The 22,336-nt window shown below is 50.2% G+C and overlaps 2 protein-coding genes and 1 pseudogene across 4 annotated transcripts; 1 reads left to right on the forward strand and 2 right to left on the reverse strand.

Annotated features, from left to right (window-relative positions):
* Positions 1 to 1,503: 1,503 nt before the first annotated feature.
* On the reverse strand, positions 1,504 to 4,152 carry LOC119349723 (WRKY transcription factor 71-like). Of its 3 annotated transcripts, XM_037617811.1 has the most exons (4): positions 3,569 to 4,152; positions 3,437 to 3,463; positions 2,695 to 2,853; positions 1,504 to 2,053 (listed from the first exon to the last, which is right to left on the reverse strand). In XM_037617811.1, exons 1-4 carry the CDS (start codon positions 3,973 to 3,975, stop codon positions 1,684 to 1,686), a joined length of 963 nt encoding a protein of 320 aa, XP_037473708.1. In that variant the 5' UTR covers positions 3,976 to 4,152; the 3' UTR covers positions 1,504 to 1,683. The 3 variants fall into 3 exon arrangements, with proteins under 3 accessions (XP_037473708.1, XP_037473710.1, XP_037473709.1); XM_037617813.1 differs by lacking the exon at positions 3,437 to 3,463; XM_037617812.1 differs by lacking the exon at positions 3,437 to 3,463 and having other exon boundaries at positions 2,695 to 2,856.
* Positions 4,153 to 16,420: 12,268 nt separating this feature from the next.
* Positions 16,421 to 18,369, reverse strand: LOC119349727 (annotated as a pseudogene).
* Positions 18,370 to 19,606: 1,237 nt separating this feature from the next.
* LOC119349726 (mitochondrial import receptor subunit TOM7-1-like) lies at positions 19,607 to 20,196 on the forward strand. The gene has a single exon (XM_037617816.1). It carries the CDS (start codon positions 19,691 to 19,693, stop codon positions 19,958 to 19,960), a length of 270 nt encoding a protein of 89 aa, XP_037473713.1. The 5' UTR covers positions 19,607 to 19,690; the 3' UTR covers positions 19,961 to 20,196.
* Positions 20,197 to 22,336: the final 2,140 nt, after the last annotated feature.

The raw sequence follows: 22,336 nt of genomic DNA on the forward strand, positions 1-22,336 counted from the left end.
AGGGAGGCGCCGGCGGCGGGGCCGAGGTCGCCGGAGGAGCGCCGGCGAGGGCGGTCGGCGGCGGAGTGACGGCTGGGCGGCTGCGCACGGGCGCGTGGGTGGAGGCGGATGCGGGCCGCGGCGGCGGAGCGGGCACGGGCCGGGGACGGGGACGGGCTCGGTGGGCCGGCGGCGCGCGCGGGACGGGGAGGGACAGGTGGCGGACACGGGTTGGCTGGACGGCGGCGGCGTCTTTGTCCGGAGGCGGCGGACATGTCCGGGCGCGGAGGGAGGTTTCGTCCGGCGGCGGAGAGGGGAAAATGCTAGGGTTAGACCGGGATTTCGGGGGAGATGCACATATTTATAGGTAGAGGGAGCTAGGAGAGTCCAAATGAGGAGCGGTTTTCGCCCACACGATCGTGATCGAACGACCGAGAGCATGGAGGGGAGTTTGCTGGGTTTTGGGCCACTTTGGAAGGGTGTTGGGCTGCAAGACAAAAGAGGCATTTACGGTTCCCCGGTAAACCGTTGGAGTATCAAACGACCTCCAAATGGCACGAAACTTGACAGCCGATCTACCGGTGGTATACCAAGTCCGCTTGGCAAACCTCGGGCCATTCCGAGAAAGTTCAACACCCGCTCATGAAGAGAGACAAGAAGAGGACGCCGGATAACATAGGAGAGCCGGATTGCAAAACGGACAACGGGGAAAAAGCTCAGATGCAAGAAACGAACACGTATGCAAAATGAGATGCACATGATGACATGTCAAAATGCAACACGCAAGCAAATGACATGGCAACTACGGCGAATAACTGGAAGACACCTAGCGCATCGAATCCGGGGCGTTACATGTTAGCAGTGGATCATTGGCGCTCTTACCTTCGAGGGGGCGAATTCATCATGCAACATCAGCTACTAACAATAAGCATGGGGAGACCGTCTCTTCATTTGACACCTATCCACCATTATTTTCAAAATGTAGCAAAAAATCGTGCAAACTTAGCACGGAGATATGGATAAACTGGGCTGGAGACGGTTAGTACGGCTAAAATGGTATGGAAATTTTATAGTTTTTCTAGAATTACCATTGATCCTAAAACCATAATTTTAAATATTGTGTTTGGCTTCAATTAATATGTTATTTAAAGAACAATGGTATTCTAGATTTTGCCCGCCGCATGTTGAAGATACGTTGCTGCAACGTTGAACAATTTAGATCCAATCCATTCATCGGTAGTCAACAGTACCAAAGAAGTATATCCCTCACTAACCCGCATGCCCACAACACATCCTTTTGGATCAACATACTATGTGCACGTAGTTCATTGCCTCGCTGGTTGGTGTAACTAAGTAGTTCAACTCATGGTTCTAAATATTTTGCAACATATCCTATACATAGCACAAGATGTACACAAGTGCATACTTCCAAAAAAAATCCTCATCACATACCTGAATTGCACAGTGTATAATCCTTGCAGTACAGAATTGTGCTTTGCTGTTGTAACTAGAATAGCTAGCTATAAAGAATTTGATTTCAACATCCAGAACAAATTCAGCACAACAAACATTTGTACCTGTTACCCTGTGTCTGTCAGTTCGAATAAAAAAAACGTGTGTGCCCATCGGTCAGCTCCATGCCTCGCTAAATTAAGGCCAAACTGAAGCTATGGGCATATTATGTACATACTCATAGTGATTGAGTTAACGATACCCATGCTGGTAGCCCATCGCGTCATCGGGAAGAAGATCGGCGTGGAACTGCATGCCACCGTACTCCGACAATCGGTGTGCCACCGACGGGGCGGCGGCCGTAGTGGGCTGCATGCACATGCGCCCGTAGACGTCGGCACCAGCCGGCAAAAGGTCATGTTGGTGATGTTGGAGCGCGGCAAGCGAATAGGCAGTGTCCGCACCGGTGGCCATTAGCATCCGTGCGCCGCGGTGGGCGGCCATGGGGCTTGGGTGCCCGTGGCGGCCCTCGTAGGTGGTGACGACCGTGGACGGGTCCTGCTGCGACCGCTCCACCAGCTTCTTCACCCCACACCGTGCCGCTGTGCACCGGTAGTAGCTCCTGCACGCGTTTCAGAATCTCACTTCAATGCAATGCATTGCTCTAAATGTTGTCGTAGCATATGGCTGCCCTTGCATCCGTTCCTAAATACTATAAGCCTTTGTAGAGATTCTACTATGGACCACATATGGAACAAAATGAGTGAATCTACACTCGAAATGCATCTATATACATCCGTATATAGTTAATAGTTGAATCTCTATAAAGACTTGTAGTATTTAGGAACGGAGGGAGTATTTTGCTACAATATGGCTGCCCTTACCATGCATGCATATATTCGTGCACACTTACATATTCATTGCTATCTAAATATGCATATCGTGATGCCTAATCAAGATGATTATTACATGTGATGTCTTTTGTAGAAACTTAATTTCAAGCAAGAGATTGTGTTGTTCATACTTACAAAGATGATCGTGGCAACGAAAGTGAAAGGTTTTTTTATAGAAGTTTTGTTTCTCCCCGATATCACTAACGAAAGCAAGTAGGGGTCATATTACAGTCCTGCCATTCACTCGAACATTTGGGTAGCATCTCTAACTGAAGTTGCAAGCCCGCTACAGGAGCAAAACTGAGAAATGGAAGGCGTGTTTTTCTTTTTGAAACACATATGCATATGGGTGAATGTAAGGAGGTGGTACCTTGGGAAGGAGCTGTTCTTGACGGCCTTCTGGCCATACTTGCGCCAGCGGTAGCCATCGTCGAGGTGGTCAACATCGCTCTTGGTCGCGAACGCCACACGGGAGCCACGGGCCTTCTTCTCCCCCTTCCCCTTCTTCTTTTGCTCCTTCTCATCGCTCCTGCTTCAGTCGGTCAACAGCATGAGGATCATCATTAGTGATTCTTAATTCTGCATGCATGATCTGATAATTTCGCCACGTTGACCGCCACCAGTTCAATTTCTACATGCAAAGTGGCACTAAACAGTAAGTTGCCTGGAAAACTAGCTACCGGTTCTTCTTTTATTTCATTTGATCGAAAAACAGGGGCAAATCTTTTGCCTCCGTTTCAAAAAAAAGAAAGAGATATGAGATCCCCGGTTCCATTTCATGCAAATGAAGCCACAGCGCCAACAATAACCGCGTCTGTCTCTCGATCGGTACAAAGCACCACCGCTACAATCTAAATAGGGGTAGGGAAAACAACAATTCAAAGGATAGACATGTAACAGACACATGCCTCATCCAAGAATGATAGGATAAGATTTGTTTGTTTGAAATGGTAGTTAGGTAGGTAGGTAGGTGGCAAGTTGACGGATGGCGAGCCCTAAATCCCAGTGTTCACATCTCACGCGGTATGCCACGTGTGGCAGTATCTTCGCGTTCAGACCGGCCGGCCGAGAAAATCAATGGAAACCCAGATCGATCTGCCAAGAACACGTACCAGTGGGTGGATCTACACTTCTTCCATCTAATCGACAAAGCATGCGATAGATGATCAATCGATGGGCGAGAAATCCAACAACTTCGAGCTAGATTCAATTAGCGAACTGGATTGAATTGCCCACGTAGGTACCTGTGGTTGTGCTGATCAGCAGATCCATCCTCGTCTCCCTCCTCCGGCACCGGGCTGCCCCTCTTGCACCCGCGGGACTCGGCCCCCGCCGCCTCCCCGGACGTCGACGAGTTGGGCGTGACCGGGGTCGCGGCCTCGCCAATCACGTTCACGTCTCCCGGCGCCGGGAAGCACGGAGGCGCGTCCAGGTGCCTGGCGAGCTCCGCGGGGTCGAGGAGCCCCTGCAGGTAGTCGGTGATGCTGGAGTAGGCCGACGGCGCGACACCACCATCGTCCCCGCCGCCGCACGCCGAACGACTCTGAAAGAAGACGTCGTCCACCAGTACGTCGGCCGCGGCAGGCGGATGGTCGCCGTAGAGGTGGCCGCCGCCGCGGTCCTCTCCGCCTCCCGCTGCTGGTCCGGACATGGAGTGGTGCACGCGAGGTTTGGGAGCTGGTGAGATGGAGGCCGAGCGTTGAACGGGAGACGAGGGGAAAGGCCGGCGGGCGTTGAACGGAGGCGCAGTAGTCGTCTTTGCCCCTCTGGGAGGTGCCCTTGGGACGAAACTTGTGTGCTCGCGCGCGCGCGGTGTTAAACTACTCGTAGTAACCAGTAGTAGTACGTGCTTGGATTAGCCTAAGCATTGATGAGCATAGTGTTTTTGTACGGGATGTATGGAGGGCGGATGATCGGTCCTCATCATGCTGGCTCGATCGAGATATTATTGTGTGCCCGTGTGTACGCGCGTTCTATTCATTTTCCATGCGGAATGTGAGTGCTTTCGGGCGGTACACGAGTACACTCCCTGTGCGTACACGTTGATGGGGTTGGTTAGGCGTTGGGGTTGGTACGCGATTTGTTTTTTCCTTTGAGGATCTTATCATATGTAGTAGTACATGATAGAAGTAATTGCACCACAGGTCTTTGAACTTGTCATGCGTGTTTCACTTTGCTGCTCTTGTTTTAGAAGAATATCAAAAAAGAGAAGCTGGTGCCAAAACTTGGCTCGTGTGTAATAAGGTGGTTCAGAATGAACATGCGTGGCAAGTTAAAACACCGCCGATGCATTCATCTCTATATGATATCGAACTCAAACTTGTCGCCAAGGCGAAATCTAGTTGCCTCCTAGAAAAGTTTACAATTTTTTTGACAAAGATTAAAGGTTACACTTTCAGTCAAAAAGGATATCATAGTCTTTTGTATTAAAAATCAATCTATTCAATACGTTTGATCCACTGGCTAAGAGCAACTCTAGCAGACCCCGCAAAACTCGCATACCCGCAAAATACCGGCGAGTATGCGGGCTCGGCCCAACTTTCTGGCCAGAACAGAGCACGCATACTCGCCCTGCCCACAAAAAAAATTGCCGCGGCCCGCAACGCCCCGACCGCTATATCTACGGTTCCGCGGCTCGTTTGCGGGTCGAAACCCTAACCCCGCCGCCGCCGAGCCACGCGATTCCCCACCCCATTCTCCACATTTCTTGCCGCCGGCGACCACCTCCCCCGCCTCCAGCCGCCATATGGGGCCGCATGTGGAGCTCCGGACGCGGCTCCGGCAGCATATCGGGCCGCGAAAGCGACCCGGAGCGCGAGCAGCGCGTCCGTTCGGACGGCGCGAGGAAGCGCGGGGCCCGGAGGTGGACCAACCGCGGCATGTCGCCGCCGGCGAGCTTCCGGCGGAGCGAGACGGAGGAGTACGACCGGCGGCGCGCGTCCTTCTCTTCTGCGAGATCTTCATACGCCGGGAGCTCCTCCTCCTCCGGCGCGGGCCTTCTCCCCGTGAAGAGGAAGTGGTCGGAGGACGAGGAGGAGCCGGAGGAGCCGGACTTCGTCCCTGTCAAGGAGGAGCCCGAGTAGCCCGCTTTGCTCGGCCGCCGTGGAGTCGTCGGGCCGGAAGACTACGTCGCCGACGCCGACGCCGTCGCGGCCGCCATCGCAGAGCGAAGCGTGCGCCAGGAGGAGGAGCGCCGGCACCACGCCGAGCAGCTCGAATACCTCGAGTGGCGGCAGGCGGTCGCCGCCAACCTTGCCGCAAGGAGAAGTACGAGGAGTGGTGCCGCATCCGCGAGGAGCAGAGCTGTTTGTTTGGAATGATAGAACTAATTGCACCACAGGTGCTTGAACTTGCCATGCGCTGTTTCACTTTGCTGCTCTTTGTTGTAGAAGAATATCGAAAAAGAGAAGCGGATGCAAAAACTTGGCTCGCGTGTGTAATAAGGTGGTTCAGAATGAACATGCGTGGCAAGTTAAAACACCGCCGGTGCATTCATCTCTATATGATATAGAACTCAAACTTGTTGCCAAGGCGAAATCTAGTTTCCTCAACAAAAAAAGAGAAGTTTTCTAATTTGAACTTTGTTTCGGTACACACACGCCTCCTAGAAAAGTTTACAAATTCTTGGAAGAAGATTAAAGGTTACACTTTGAGTCGAAAAGGATATCATAGTCTTTTGTATTAAAAATCAATCTATTCAATACGTTTGATCCACTGGCTAAGAGGATCTGCAACAGCAAGCCTCAAATTCGGGCCCTCAAACGCCGTCGGACATGCCCGGGCGCTGCCGCGGGAGGTGACCGGACACACGTCATTTGTCTGCTCCCACAACCGCGTATCTCATATCCGAACCATAAAATCCATGCAATGCTACGTACATAAACACGAAGAACATGCTTAATAGCAACAAACAGACTAAATTCATCTGATACAACCGGATCATAGTTCATCGTCGGACAAAAGGATCAAAGTTCATCGGCCGACAGTGCAAGTTCATACTACAAACGACTAAAATCATAAATAAAGCATAGATAAAGCGGAGAAGCACTAGTAGAAAAAGGGCCTAATGTGAAGCTCATTAGCCCGGGTTTGTAATTGAACCGGCACTAAATGTCGGTTTCAATGGCTAGGCGGGCGGCCCTCATTAGTACCGGTTCGTGGTGAACCTTTAGTACCGGTTTGTGCCATGAACCGGTACTAAAAAGGTGGTGGCCTTTAGTACGGGTTAGTGGATCCAACCGGTACTAAAGACCCCCCCCCCCTTTAGTACGGGTTCGTGCCACCAACCAGTACTAAAGGGGTGCGCTGCCACCCGCAGTGGACAATGTTTAATCCCACCTCGCTAGTTGAGAGGAGCTCGCACCGGTTTATAAGCCCCGCCGCGGCTACCGTATCGAGCTCCTCTCTAAGTAGGCCTTTGTGGACCTATTGCAAGTCTTCTGCCATGTGGGGCCTACTGGGCCGTACGGGCCTGCATCTTGGCCCAACTAGAGGTTGGGTTTCTAGTGGTATGCAGGCCGTGCTGGCCCAGTAGGTGGGCTGTTTTTGCTTTATTTCAAAAAAACGATACTAAAGGTCTCCCCGCCCCTGGCGCTGGCTCGTGCCACGTGGTGGCCCTTTAGTGGCGGTTCGTGCTGAACCGGTACTAAAGAGGGGGACCTTTAGTCTCCACCCTTTAGTGCCGGTTACAGAACCGGCACTAAAGGGCCTTACGAACCGGTAATACAGCCCGGTTCTGCACTAGTGAAGGGCATAGGAAATCACCATTTCCTCGTCAACCCCTTCCCCTTGCGGTCGTCGGTGCGGCTGTGCCCCTCCGTGTAGGCGTTGGTGTGCGGCTTCCCATCACATCCGAGTCGTCGGCGCTGCGTTTCCGAGCGACAGACACTGTGGAACTAGAGTTGCCACTGTCCCCTGGTCCAGCCACGACCACCTCAAGGTGATACGGAGCGCAACCTCCTCCACATCATCCGGCTCCACATCGCGCAACAGGCTTGACCAGTCGTCGGAGCAGCCGGATCCGACACCGGAGCCGGCGTTGCTGCCGCTGTTGGCCGTCGATCGGAAGCGAATGGGACTTGGAGTGGAGAAGACCGAGGAGAGGGAGTGGAGTGAACTAATTGATTTCGGTCTAGGGTTTGGCTTGATGGGCATATTGGGGGGGGGGGACATGATGGATGGGCCAGACCAACATGGCGGATGCGTCCAGACCTCCCCATATTCGGTCTAGATTTGGGCTTGATATGATGGGTACCAGAAAGCCGGGACGTTTGGGGCGGATTTGAGGTGCCCATCTTTATAGATGCTCTAATACGTCGATAGTCTTTTTAAATAGCTTTAAGATTACAAAAACGTGTTACGAAGGGGGTCCACCACGTTTCGACGCTCTGAGGCGATAGCTGGCGATCGCGAGGCGACCGTGCGGCTGTGCTAGGGTTAGGGTTTCGGCAACGGGGGTGGCTTGGTTCCAGCGGTGATCTAAGAGGGCGACGGCGCTCTTGCTGATCTCCGGCTGGCTGATCTGCGACCTTGGCCTGCAGCGGTGCTGATGACAGGGGGTGCAGGAGGGAAGACGCCGATGGCTACTCCGATGCGATCGAAGATGCCTCCGCCCACGTCGACGGCGACGCCGAAGGCGGGGAGGGAGACGGGATCCACCGGTCAGGGGGTGGCAAAATCCCTTGTGGAGAGCAGAACGCCGGATCCGTCGGCTAGCCTTTCGGATAGACTGAGCGGGATGGCGCTGATGGAGAAGGAAGAAGAGGGACTAGTTTTTGAAGATCCAAATCCGAACATCCAAAAACGCCATAGATGGGCGGCAGTGGGCAAAGTATGTTCACCAAGGCCGCTGAAGATGTCTGCACTCAAGAAGACCATGCCAAGGGCTTGGGGGCTCCATAAGGAGGCAAAATTCAGAGAGATAGGCCCGAAAATTATCTCAGTGCAGTTCGGGAGTGAAGGAGACTGGCGTCATGTCCTCAATAATGAGCCGTGGCAAGACGATTTTGGGGTCCTGATGATGAAGGATTATGAAGGTGATAAGAGGCCCTCGGAGATGGTTTTTGACACAATAGATGTATGGGTGAAGGTGGATGATTTACCACCAGATAAGAGGACTGATGCGTTTGGCAAAGCACTTGGCAACTGGCTGGGTGAGGCTGTAAAAGTGGATGTGGACAGAGAGGGTCTTGCAAGAGGAAATCAGTTGAGGTTCAGAGCTAAAATTTCTGTCTACGAACCCCTAGTCAGGGGCTTCTTTCTGAGGAAATCTCGCGATGATGCGGAGAAGACATGGTTTGATTTCTCTTATGAAAAAATCCCTCATTTTTGCTTTGACTGTGGTCGGTTGGTTCATGTTAATGGTGTGTGTGAACCACCGGTGGAATCATCCGCACAATGGGGTAGCTGGCTTCGGTTTGGCCAAGGACGTAATGCCTCCAGCAAGGAAGGGGCGGCAAGTGGAGCGGCTAGCAGTGGAAATAGCATGGGGAGCTCACGTGTTGGCGAATCTAAGGAGGGGAAGCCGAAAAACATACGGGTGAAAGATCTGCCTACAAAGAGAAATTTGGGAGCGGAGTTCTCCAGATATGAAGATCAACGCACTGGTGTTTATCAGGGGAGGCGAGTGGATGAGGAAGTGGTTAGTCCACATAAAGATCGGTTTATGAGAGACGCGGAGAGGGTCAGTGACCTTCGGGATGAATTGGAATCAAGGAGAGAGAATGACCTTAGAGAGAAGTTGGTGGAGAGGCAGACCCAACGAGAGAGAGAAGGCGATATGGAGGGAGGAAGAGACAGAGGGGTAAGGACAAAGTTATAAATCAGGGACAAGATTATGCAGAAGCGGGTCGGGTTAGCCCATGGGGGCAACCCGGTATGCATGGGGCGCATGCAAGGCCTCGTGGTCGCTACGTGAGGAAGCCAAGGAAGCCTTTTGAGGCGGGACAAAGAGAGTGCTTCCGGGATGGATTTGATTATGAAGGAAGAAAGAGGAGGCCACGTCAGGTGTGGGTGCCTAAAGGTGATCCAGGTAGGAGGGGAAATACAGATGTTTTCATTCGCGATACAAGGCGAAAAACTACCTCAGTGTTTGAACGCATCTCAGATGACATGAGTGGATCGCGGACCCCGACTCCCGGGGCCGCCGGGGACAATGAATATCCTTGCCTGGAACTGTCGAGGATTGGGGTTGGACTCGACAGTAGGCGAACTACGTGACCTGATACGGTCCCACAACCCAGCGGTGGTTTTCCTGAGTGAAACAAAGAAGAGGGCATGGGCGATGGAAAAATTAAAATGGAGTTTGGGTTTCAGAAGTGGTGTAGCGGTGAGCTGTGTGGGAAGAAGTGGTGGGCTGGCTCTATGGTGGAGAGAACATGTGCAGGTACCATTAGGCCGTGGTGCCAATATTTTCTGGACGCGAAAGTGGAGGTAGACGGTAAAACCTTTAGAATCACTGGATTCTATGGGGAACCAGACACTGAGAAGAGGAAAAAATCTTGGGATGCATTAAGATACCTACGATCACAAGATAATCTCCCGTGCCTTTGTGCGGGTGATTTTAATGAAGCTATGTTCCAATCCGACCAGCAGGGGGGAAATTTGAGGAGCTTTGCACAGATGGAAGACTTCAGAGACTGTGCGGCGGAATGTGGCCTAGCGGACCTGGGTTTCACTGGGTATAGATACACCTGGGACAATAGGAGAGATGGTGATGCAAATATCCAGGTCCGGCTTGACCGTGTAATGTGCACGGATGATTTTCTGGAGTTGTTCCCGGAAACGTTTGTGGAGCATATAATCACGGAGGAATCTGATCATCTAGCCCTACTAGTGCATGTGATGGAGATGGCTCCAACACAGAGACAAAGGGGGGCGTTTCCTTTTAGATTTGAAGAAGCGTGGACTAAGCATGCAGATTATGAGCGCATGGTTGCGGATGCGTGGGAAGCAGCGAGTTCGGGAGGCAGTGGAATAGTAGCCGTCTGGGAGAAGATCCATCAAGTTTCGGCGGATATGCAGCGGTGGAGCCGGGCTATTTTTGGGTCTATTCAAAGACAAATCTCAAAGCTCAAAAATCAGCTGGAAGACGCTAAGGTTAGAGCACTGGAGATGGGTACCTCACTGGAGGTACGCGATCTTGAAGGCCAGTTGAGAGAAATATATGCGAGAGAAGAGGTATACTATAGGCAACGATCTCGTGTGGATTGGCTAAAGGAAGGTGATCAAAACACAAAATATTTCCAGGGACGGGCCCCTCACAGAAAGAGGAAAAATACTGTACGTGCGTTGCAACGCAGCGACGGCACAAAGTGTATGGTGGATGAGGATATGAGGGAGATGGCGGCGTCCTTCTATGAGTTGTTGTTCACCTCTGAGGGGTCCGTGGGCGTACAGGAACTGCTGGAGATCATCAACCCAACAGTCACAGTACAAATGAACGAGAAGCTGGTGCAAAGAGTGACAGATATGGAGATTGAGGAAGCGTTGTTTCAAATGGGGCCAACAAAGGCCCTGGGTCCGGACGGGCTACCTGCGCTCTTCTACCAACGGCACTGGCCGATGGTAAAGGACGATGTGTGCCGGGCGGTTAGGGATTTCCTTGAGGGTGTGGCCGCGCCAGAGACTTTCAACGCCACAACGATTGTGATGATTTCGAAAGTTAACTCACCGGAGTTGCTTTCGCAGTTTCGTCCGATAAGCTTATGTAATGTTTTGTACAAAGTGGCAGCGAAGGTTCTTGCGAACAGGCTCAAATGCATTCTGCCTGTGCTTATCTCTGAGGAGCAGAGTGCCTTTGTACCAGGTAGGCTCATAACGGACAACGTGTTGGTTGCATACGAGTGTGTCCATGCGATCAGAACCCGAAAAAGGAAAAAACCTCTGTGTGCTGTCAAGCTCGACATGACAAAGGCTTATGATAGAGTGGAGTGGATGTTCCTCGAAAAGATGTTATCAAAACTCGGGTTTGCGGAGGGTTGGATCGCTATGGTTATGAGATGTGTGGCATCTGCCATATTCACGGTGAAGTTGAATGGGGGGCTTTCTAGAGTTTTTCTCCCATCCAGAGGTCTAAGACAAGGGGACCCCCTATCCCCCTACTTATTCTTGTTCTGTGTCGAAGGTTTCTCGGCTATGCTAAAGAAAGCACAAGATGAAGGAAGTATAAAAGGGGTGGGTTTTGGGGGTACTGGCCCCCAAGTCACACACCTTCTGTTTGCTGATGATAGTATAGTGTTCATGCAGGGCACTGTGGAAAATATTCAGGAGCTAAAGAACATCTTGGCTACATATGAGCTCGCTTCTGGACAAAAATTCAACCTCCAGAAATCATCAATTTTCTTTGGGAAAGGTTGTGAACAGCAGCAAAAAGAGGTTCTGAAGCACACCATTGGCATTGAGCAAGAGGCGCTGAGCGAGAGATATCTAGGCCTACCTACTGTTGTCGGGAGATCTAAAGATGGATCTTTTAAATATGTAACGGAAAGCTGTAAAGGCAAGGTTACGGGCTGGAAAGAACAAGGCCTATCGAAGAAGGCACGAGAAGTGCTCGTTAAGTCAGGGCTCCAGGCAACCCCAACTTTCACCATGACTTGTTTCCACCTATCTAAGAAGATGTGCGGGAAATTGACATCAATCTCTTCGAAATTCTGGTAGGGTGACAAGGATGGTGAAAGGAAAGTGCATTGGATCGCATGGGATAAAATGTGCCAGTCTAAACGGATCGGAGGGATGGGGTTCCGGGATTATGAAGCTTTTAACCAAGCGCTCTTGGCCAAGCAAGCGTGGCGGATCCTATAGGTGCCGAACTCTCTTTGTGCTAGGGTCCTTCGAGCGCGGTACTTTAAAGAGAGCTCAATTCTGAGTGCTACCTGCCCAGCGGGGGGGTTCGTATACTTTCAGGAGTATACTCCATGGGCGTGACCTGCTTCGAGAGGGCATCATTTGACGGATTGGAGATGGCAAATTTGTGAATATTCACCATGACCCATGGATTCCGAGACAAGGGAGCCTGCTGCCACTGGGCGCAGTGTTTCAACAGGGGGTAGTGAAGGTAGCAGACATGTTAGATCACTCGGGCACTGCATGGAATAATAGCAAGATTGAGAACTTGTTCTCACCTGATGATGCTGATGATATAAAACAGATTGCGGTGGGTGGCCCTGGGATTAATGACTATATTGCCTGGAATTACACCAAGGATGGGAAGTTCACAGTTAGATCTGCATATCACCTACGGATGAGCCTCAACTCAGCAAGGCTGGGACGGCCGGGACCCTCCTCGGCCTCCTTTACTCACCGGGGATGGCTGGCCATGTGGGACACAGACGCACCGGGTAAAGCAAAAGTGCATATGTGGCGACTCATGAGGAATGGCCTGGCTACGGGGACGGAGTTGCTGCGTCGACGTATTAAGGCTGGAGTCTTCTGTATGGCCTGTGGAAGGGAAGAAGATGGTCTCCATAGGTTTTGGGGGTGTCCACACTCCATGTGCTTCTGGAGGCAGCTTAGCTCGGAGATGGGAATCTCGGTGGCAAACCCACCACGCAGTATTGATTCCCAGAGCAAGCTTGAGAAGTGGTTGCTGGAATGGTTTGCACAGGCAGACGAAAGAGAGAGATCGGTGATGGTGCAGGCAACATATAACCTTTGGTTAGCGAGAAATGATGAGAGGGATGGACGCAAGATTATAGAGCCCCATGAGTTATCAAGCAGGACTGCTGTTTTTATCAATGAATGGGCTGAGGTGCATAGGAAGGAGGTGAGGGAGACGGCGCAATCGGTGCAGCAAGCGTGGGAGCCTCCAGATGCTGGCTGGACTAAAGCAAATGCTGACGGATCGGTGTGCAAACACAGGCGAAAGGGAGGCATTGGGGTGGTGTTGCGGGATCATGAAGGTGCATTCAGGGCGGCAGCCTGTCAACCCCTAGGAGAGGTGGCCGACCCGGAGAAAGTCGAGTTGCTGGCGTGCAAGAAGGCGGCACAACTGGCGACAAGCATGGGCGTGAGGCACCTGCATTTGGAGAGCGACTCAGCCCGCGTGGTGGCGATGATCACAAAAGGAGAGAAGAATTTGTCTGCTCTAGGGCCGATTGTGGAGGAGGTTAAAGCTTTATTAGGTACATTTGTTTCATTTCGTGTCTCGTGGGTGCGCCATAGCGCAAACGCCGTCGCGGATAGGTTAGCTAAGGTGGGAATGGAAGATGAACTATCCCAAGTTTGGCTCTCTTCCCCCCAGACTTTGTTTTGGATGCTGTATCGGATGAGATCCCTAGTTTTGTTTCATAATAAATAAAGCGGCGGCAGTTACCATAAAAAAATAGCTTTAAGATTCATGTGAACATAGGGTGCACCGGAAGCAAAACTCTTGTAATCAGTTGGAAGATTTCATGGTTTAATTAGCATCATAGCCTTCATCGTTCTGATTAAGTTACCGCTGCTGTTGATGGAGCACTGGATCGCAAGCGGCTGGCGACCGAGCCGTGTGTGCCACGCACGTACTCCCTCCGTCGGAAAATGCTTTAGATACATTTTTTTTATTCATTTTGATGACAAGCATTTTCGGACGGAGGGAGTAATAGACTAGGTACGGCGCCATTGATTCCGGGCCGGCCTGCCGTAATCCGGCCCGTTGTCCCCTCGCTTTCGATCGCTGTCCGCGGTCCAGGTCTGCGCACGCACGCACGCACCCGCGCGCCATGACAAATGCGCATACGACCACGCCGCTGGTACGAGTCTGTCCACGTCGGAACTACCATATGTGGGCGCGTGGAGCGGTGGAGCCACCGCCCACCAGTGGAGCCGTCGGTGGCATTATATCTACGTACGTCGTCTTCCAGTCGTGCGCGCACGCCTTGTGCACCGGTTCCTTCCTTCGTGCCAAAGAAAAGAGCGCGATCGTGATTTCACGTGCTTTTGGTCGAATGCTGCAACGTGATGGGCGTGCGCCATACGTGATACTACCATTTGAAGTATACACGTTTTTGATTTCATTTGAAAAAAGGAAAACACTTTTTGTCTCTAGTCTGATAGGAGACCATCGCCGGACCTGTGCGCCGCCGTCGATTCTATTCAATCTCACCACGTCATCGATCATCGCAGCCACCTTTCCGCCCAGATCTCCTTCTACTCTCTCTCGCCTCCTACGAATCTTCCCCGAGCTCGTCATCAATCGCGCACTGCATGCGCACGTTCTGGATCTGCCGTCGCCATCTTCCACGGTTCCATCTTCAGGAGCGATCAACATATTCATCTTGCCAGTCCGTACTGCTGTCGACGTCGCCACAAAGCCAGACAACACCACCTCCCTGCACATGTCCATCTTCACACATCTGATGCCAAGAACCCGACGCGCCACGCCGCCGTCGACGCTGTAAATGCCACACCGCTCCACCTTCTGACCCATCCCGCACCCTACTCCAAGACGATGCCCCTAGGAAGGGGGACGACATTGCGCACCGTCGTCGTCTCATCCAGAAAATCCAGATCTTGGATTTTCCCTGGAGTAGCCCGAGCGAGGAGACGAGAACTGCAAGACCATGCCTTCATTGGGGTAACAAACGCAAAGATGACGCCATCGTCCACCATGACCAAGGTCGGCTTAGTTTTCACCGGCAGTCGCGCCTCCGCATCCTCGCCGCCGGCAGCCATCGACGGGCCATATTGGGACGGAACCCGGCCCAGACAAACGTGACGCAACAACACCTCCATAGCCAAGACCTCCACGGGCAGGGTTGGGGAAGATGCCATCCCACCCCATCGCGACGCGCCACCAGCGCCACCACCCGCCGCAAAGAAGGTAACTGGCCGCGGTTGAAGGAGCACCGAGCCACGCGCCAGGTCGAGCCACCCCCGCCAGATCAATTCACCATTGTGGTGGGGACCAAACGCGCGAGGGGCAGAGGCGGAGCTAGCATCGGATTACGCCTAGGGCTAACTACCTTGAATGATGCACTTTGATGGTTTTTTCATACTTTTTAAGAAGAACTTATAAGGGTCATTGTTCCTAGGCCTAGGGCTATAGCCCTACTTGCCATAGGCCTGTCTCCGCCCCTGGCGAGGGGAGACCGGGGCACCCGCACGAGAATCCGACGTGGCCACGCCCTAGAGCGATTGATGACGGAAAGGCCCCGCCGCCGCGGTATCCACCGCCAGCTTTTGCATAATGGCGATCAGGCGGCGGCGAGGAGATTAGGAGAAATATGAGATGTGGATCGGATATAGTATAAAAATACGCTCTGAACTACTTCATCCTAGCACCACTTTACTAGTTACGGTGCCATAGTAGCAATAAAAATATGTCTCACCGAGTACGTCTTTGGTTGGCTTAGGGCGACCCCAGCAGCTCGCAGTTTCATTGGCAAATATTTTGATCAGCGGAAGGTTCCTGTGCCCGTACGGGCAGAAAGCAAAACTAAAATAGAGACTAGTACTCCCTCCGTTCGGAATTACTTGTCGTAGAAATAGATGTATCTAGATGTATTTTAGTTCTAGATACATCCATTTCCGAGATAAATAATTCCGAACGAACGAAGTATCAATTAGCGCGATATAGTATATCATAATCATCAGACAGTTGAGAACCCGGTGTATGGTCCGGTTGTACTGCCCTGAACTACTCTGTTTTCTGTTTCCTGATTATTATACATCCCAATTGTTAAAATTTCAAACTATTTCCCCAAATATAAAAACGGCTCTGCTATTTTCTAACATAATTTGGTGTCCTAAAGTTGGACATCACTTGTCTTGTAATTGTATTTGTAAAATGTTACTACCTCCGAACCTGCATGTTATGTACTCCCTCCGTTCCTAAATATAAGTCTTTGTAGAGATTCCACTACAAAACTACATACGGATGTATATGGACATATTTTAGAGTGTAGATTCACCTATTTTGATCCGTATGTAGTCTATAGTGTAATCTCTAGAAAGACTTATATTTAGGAACGGAGATAGTAGTATGAAGTGACAACGGGATGATAATATATTATAAATGGTAGTATTAATGTAAATAAATGCACGGTAAGTTGATCAATTTAACATTTTATAAGAAACTTATAAATTATTGGTATGTAAAAAGAACGACACTTAAATCATTCACTTCCAGCCATTTCCATAACACACACCTAAAAACTCTCTTGATACGGTGGAGATTCGGGAAGATTACGAACAGCGATGATGGGGCTCCTCACAACATGTCGCCTGGACACCCAGCTCAAGCTTCCCTCCACATGTTTTTGTCCATGAACGCCCTTGCCACTCACTGACACGCTGAACGTCTTCTTCTCCCCGGCCTTCGAGAACACCAGCTTGTTCGGGGTGACGCGTACTGCAAGTGACTTGGGCATGTCCAGCTTCGCAACGTATGTCGATGATGGCGGCCCGACGTTCGTCACCGTCCGATTCACCATCAAGGCAGTCGGCTTCAGTGGCACAGTTATAGTTGGGTAGTTGAGCTCAACATCTCTGACCTTTGGTAGCTTTGCGCAGGTCAAGCTCTTGTTACGCACGATGGTTGCCAGGCCTCTATCACCGAGGAGCCAGCAGATGTAGCCAGCATAGTCGATGACACCCAGGTCGTACACCAAGCCAGGGTCAGCGGCTCTTGTTGGATTCACATGGCCCGCGCCCATCGCGTACGCGTCCGCTTTCCCGTGCTTCTCGTCCAAGACCGAGCCACCAGTGCTATTAACAACGTACGCAGTCGTCATCATGGCCGACTTGACGGCTGCCGGGGACCAATCAGGATGCAAGCTCTTGATAAGTGCTGCAACACCACTGATGTGTGGTGCTGCCATAGATGTGCCGGATAATATGTTGAAAGGGCCTATTTTGGACTCCGTCCACAGAGAAGCAGCGAGGATGTTCAGCCCCGGCGCCAATATGTCTGGTTTGAGCACGCCGGGGAAATGCTTGCTTGGACCTCGAGAAGAGAACGACGCCACTACAGGGGCCGGACGATAGCCAAGGAATGTATTGTGGTACGAGAAGCTCGCGCGTGCCCATCTGCTTGATGTTCGGCCCTAAACCCTAACCACAACAATACCCTTTGACATGGCACTGAATAAGCCGATCGCGATGGGGTCCTTATCGAACTTGTCACCGAGGCCAATGGAGATTGAGAGCACGTCCACCCCATCCTTGATTGTCGCGTCGAGGCCAGCTAATATGTCAGACTCATAACAACCCACACTATTGCACACCTTGTACATGCCGATATGGGCACCGGGAGCAACCCCAGATGCGGTGCCCGCTGCCATGCCATGATATGACGCGTTGATGATGAAGTTACCAGCCGCCGTGGATGAGGTGTGTGTGCCATGCCCGTCTTCATCGTCAGTGTCTTCGTGTTTAACGAATGACTTGGCACCGATGAGCTTGTTGTTGCACCGGGTCGCCTTGCACGAGCCCTTCCACCTTGCCGGGGGCGACGGGATGTCGCGGTCATCGAATGAACTGTGCTTCGCATAGATGCCGGTATCGAGCAAGCCAACAATGACCCCCTTCCCGTAGCTAGCGTCCCTCCAGAACCCGCTGCCGTTCCTCAACCCAAGGAACTTTGGTGTGCGCGTGGTCATGAGGTACCGTGTTTTTTCCTTGAATGCCCGCACGAACCCCGGTTTCTTGGCAAATGCATCAAGCTCCCCATCAGTGAGCATTGTGGCGAAGCCGCTAAACACCTTGGTGTAAGAGTGCACAAGACGTGCCTTGCCCGAGTTGCCATCACGCGAACTGGGCAAAAAAGACGCATACCAATGATGGTACTCCCTCCGTTCGGAATTACTTGTCGTAGAAATGAATGTATGTAGATGTATTTTAGTTCTAGATACATCCATTTCGAAGACAAGTAATTCCGAACGGAGGGAGTACATGTCTTCATCGGCATTAAAGGGTGGTGGCTCAACGAGCACGATGCAAGTGCGGTAGGCAGAGGTGTTGGTAGCACCCTGTTGCACCCTTACAGAAGCTTGATTAAGATAGCATAGTATGGGTGTAGGAAAGAAGATTGCAATCAAGAGAAGCGACACTAAGAGGTTGGCTAACGATGCCATTGTACAATACCTAGTCGAGGAAGAAGATGATGGTGATTCTTTTCCGGCACTCGGTGCTCTCAATTTATACACATCCCACCAATGGTATGTCATGATATTTTTCCTAACAAATAAATGAGATATGTGATCTTGCCGTATCTTGTTTTAAGATTAATTGCATGAAGCAATATATGCATTTTGGTGTCTTTGATGCTCACAGTGAGAAGAAATGTCAAGATATTAATGTGACATTTTGCAAAATATATGTGTGTTGTGTACTATTAATGTGCATGCTGAGATGAATTCTAGAAGCAACTAATGTGCATATTATTTGCAAAATATATGTGTGATGTGTACTATTAATGTGCATGGTGAGATGAATTATTAGAAGCAATTAATGTGCATATTATTTGCAATATATATGTGTTTTGTGTACTACTCCCTCCATCCGAAAATACTTGTCATCAAAATGGACAAAAAGGGATGTATCTAGAACTAAAATATATCTAGATACATCCTCTTTTATTCATTTTGATGACAAGTATTTCCGGACGGAGAGAGTATTAATGTGCATGGTGAGATGAATTCTAGAAGCAATTAATGTGCATATCCCGCTACTAGTATGCATGATTATTTGCAAATTGGTTGGATCCATACACTCAGTTCGTGTAATCTTCCTAAATAACTTTCAGCATATTTTGCCATTAATTCCAGATTGTTTTTAAAAGAGTGTGAATAATTCCAGATGCAAAAATATCGCAATGGTTGCCTCTGCAATCAAGAGAAGCGATACTAAGAGGTTGGTCAACGATGCCATTATACAACACCCGGGCGACGAATACGATGACCATGGTTTTTGTATATATGAAAACCTCATCCTCTCTCTCTCCGGCATTTTCTCAAGCATCCTATGACCGACTCCCCAAAATTAATCACCTCACTTTTTTTGAGTGAAATTAATCACCTCACTTGATGTTGTAAATTCAAACACTGGGTATTACTAAAATTTTTCTTTTTGAGAAATGGGTATTACTCAATTTTTTTTTGAGGCAAGGGTATTACTCTTTTTTTTTTTGAGGCAAGGGTATTACTCAAATTGTTCAATCACTTTTTGCAGGAGCGCAAAAAGTATACAGCAGCCCACGTACGTACGTACCCGGAAGGCAGCCCGTCCGTCTGAGCAGCCCAACAACGGCCCACTCGCACGGCCATATCAGGTAGGGTTTTACCCCAGCCCCCACCCCACCCCACCTTCCATCGCGCGGCGACCGGCACCGGCGGCGACTCCACCACCACCACCACCAGCAGCACCAGGCCGGCGAACCGACCCAGCCCATGGCGCCACCGGCCCGCGCGTCCGCGAAGCAGCCGAAGCCGGGGAGGGCCCTGGGGCGGAGGGGCATGTCGCGCGCGGAGGCCGCGGCGGCGGCGGACGCGGCGGCGCGGCGCTCGGCGGCGGCGCGGGAGTGGCGCGTGTGGGGCGAGTGGGCGATGGGCGCGGCCAAGGTGGCGGCGCACTACGGCTTCATCCCGCTCGTCATCGCCGTCGGCGTCATCAAGTCCGACCCCAAGCCCTCCCTCTTCCAGCTCCTCGCCCCGTTCTGATCGATCCCCCGCTCCCGTCCGTCCGCGTGATCGCGCTTCGCTAGGGTTCGTTCGAGAGATGAAACAGTCAGTAGTTTCCGTGGTAGTTAGTTTATGTCATCATCAGTAAAACTTGCTAGAATTATCTGTGCTGCACCTGCTATTCTGCTCGGGATCAAATTGAACCTGGATCGCTGTTACATAGTAGTAGTATAAATTATAAAATTTCGGTGATGATTCGGTGATGTGATTGTTGATATCCGTGTCGATTCTGGGATTGTGATGTGGGGGTATGGATCTTGGTGGCTGCGTCGCTTGCGAAAAGGCGATCCTTTTTGCGTCCTCGTGTGATGCTGTGGGCATGACATGCAGCAGGGATTTGTGTTCTCTGTTCATGTTCTTCAGGCAAATCATCAGAGGGGTGCGATATGATCTGGATGCCTCTCGGTAATCGCTGTCTCTGTTTTCATCAATGATTTCAAAGTTTCACTGGGCATGCATCTGTTGTTGTTCTTGCATCTTTTCAGCAATGGGCTCACAGTGGGTAAAAAATTTTCAGGTAGAATCACTACTTGTGTTTCATATATTTTACACACATATCTTGCATTGTTCATCCAAGTTGTTACCTGTGTACCCTGAGCTTGCTTTTATGTGATCTTTGTTATCGTCGTCCCTCTTTTCAAGATTCGTAAAATCGCTGCTGGTATTTCCGCACTGCTGTTTTACTGATAGCTGGCATCTCATATCTGTGTTTTTGATGGCTGCCATGTGAAATGTCAATCTGGTGTGTGTGCCTGCGCCCTACCTGTGCAATGTGTGATCTTTGCAATTTCGTGGATCTTAATATGAAGAGTGCTGTTTGGTACCCAATTTGTAATCAACGTAGCCTGTGATCCATAATGGGCTCTGTTCTTCATTTTGCACGCTGGCACCACACCGGGAAAATACCAGGAAATAAGTGCAGAGCGTTTTGGAAGCTGCACCTTGCACGCCAGCACTGTTCTTCATTTTGCACGCTGCCTTACAGTTAGCCACGTGCTTCAGTGTTCCATCCGATTTTAGTGTTGTTGAATTGGAGAGTGTTTTCCTTTAGCACGGCACTGTTCATCGGTGTCATTCGTTCAAGAATTGGAGAGTTTTAGGTTGTTAGCATTGTCTTGACGAGTTGACCTTGTTTATCCAAGGTCGGTGTTATATGTATTTCCCAAGCTTTTGGTTATATCAGCCAACTTTCAATTGCAGTAAGCTTCATGATTTTTTTTTGTCAGTTCTACTAATGGTGGTCTTTTCTCAACTCTCGAGATCTGTCCACGGTGCAGAACCTGGTTATGGTTGGGATTGTCAAAAAGAATTCTCTGCGCTGCACTGCTATTGTGCTGGGGATCAAATTAAACCTGGATCGATATATATAGATATAAATTATGGTGATGGTTTGTGATTGATGATATCTGCTGCGTTGTCATGTGGGATGTGGATTTGGTCAGTGCCTGCCTTCATGTGAAAGGTGATCCTTTTGCCTTCACTAGTAGGAATTTTAGTTCTCTGTTCTTCCTTCTTGGGGCAAATTATTAGTGGGTTGCGACTGTGCTCTGGATGCCTGTTGGTAATCGCTAGAATTGCAAATGTCTGTGACAAATCTCGCGTTTTTGTCAATCTCATGCTTCTAGGGTTCTTGCATCTGTTCAGCAGTGGGCTCTCTGTTGGTAATTTTTCAGGTGAAATCACTTTTGGTGTTCCATAACTGGAGAGTTTTTTGGCTGTGAGCATACATACCTGATATATTTGTGTTCTCGATGGCTGCCATGTGTAATGTCAATCTGGCGTGCAATACGTTATATTTGCAACTTCGTCTATCTTAAGCAGAAGAGTGTTGTTTGGTACCCAGTCTGTTTGGGCATTTGATTAATTAATCGATGTAGCTTGTGATCATTTTATGGATGCCTGCTGGTATGATGCCTGAAAATACCAGGAAACAAATGCCGTGTTTTAAGTTCGAAGTGTTTTGGAAGTTGCACCTTGCATGCTTGCCCTGTGTTCTTCATTCTGTTCCATAATGGGCTTGTTCTGCTTGCCTTACAGTTTGTCACGTGCTTCAGTGTTCCATCCGATTTTAGTCTGTTATGTCGCTTGAGTTGTTGAAATGGAGAGTATTTTCCTTCAGCATGGTGCTATTCATCAGTGTCATTCATTCAAGAATTGGGAGTTTTTATGTTGTTAGCATACATATCTTTGACCATGTTCATCCAAGGTCGGTGTTATATGTACTTCCTCCGTTCCATAATATAGTGTAGTGTCAAAAATGTTCTTATATTATGGGACGGAGGAGGTATTTCCCAAGCTTTTGGTTATATCAGCTGACTTTTAATTGCAGTCAGCTTCATGATTTTTGGTCAGTTC

This window comes from Triticum dicoccoides, chromosome 1B (assembly GCF_002162155.2).
Source record: "Triticum dicoccoides isolate Atlit2015 ecotype Zavitan chromosome 1B, WEW_v2.0, whole genome shotgun sequence".
In the NCBI taxonomy this organism is placed as follows: domain Eukaryota; kingdom Viridiplantae; phylum Streptophyta; class Magnoliopsida; order Poales; family Poaceae; genus Triticum; species Triticum dicoccoides.

Bases quoted from the DNA above. Each gene is read 5' to 3' on its own strand.
- LOC119349726 (XM_037617816.1), top strand. From the start codon at position 19,691: ATGGCGCCACCGGCCCGCGCGTCCGCGAAGCAGCCGAAGCCGGGGAGG.
- LOC119349723 (XM_037617811.1), bottom strand. From the start codon at position 3,975: ATGTCCGGACCAGCAGCGGGAGGCGGAGAGGACCGCGGCGGCGGCCAC. The intron at 2,854-3,436 runs GTACGTGTTCTT...CGACTGAAGCAG, and splicing joins AAGTGTAGATCCACCCACTG to GAGCGATGAGAAGGAGCAAA. The intron at 2,054-2,694 runs GTACCACCTCCT...AAACGCGTGCAG, and splicing joins AAGAACAGCTCCTTCCCAAG to GAGCTACTACCGGTGCACAG.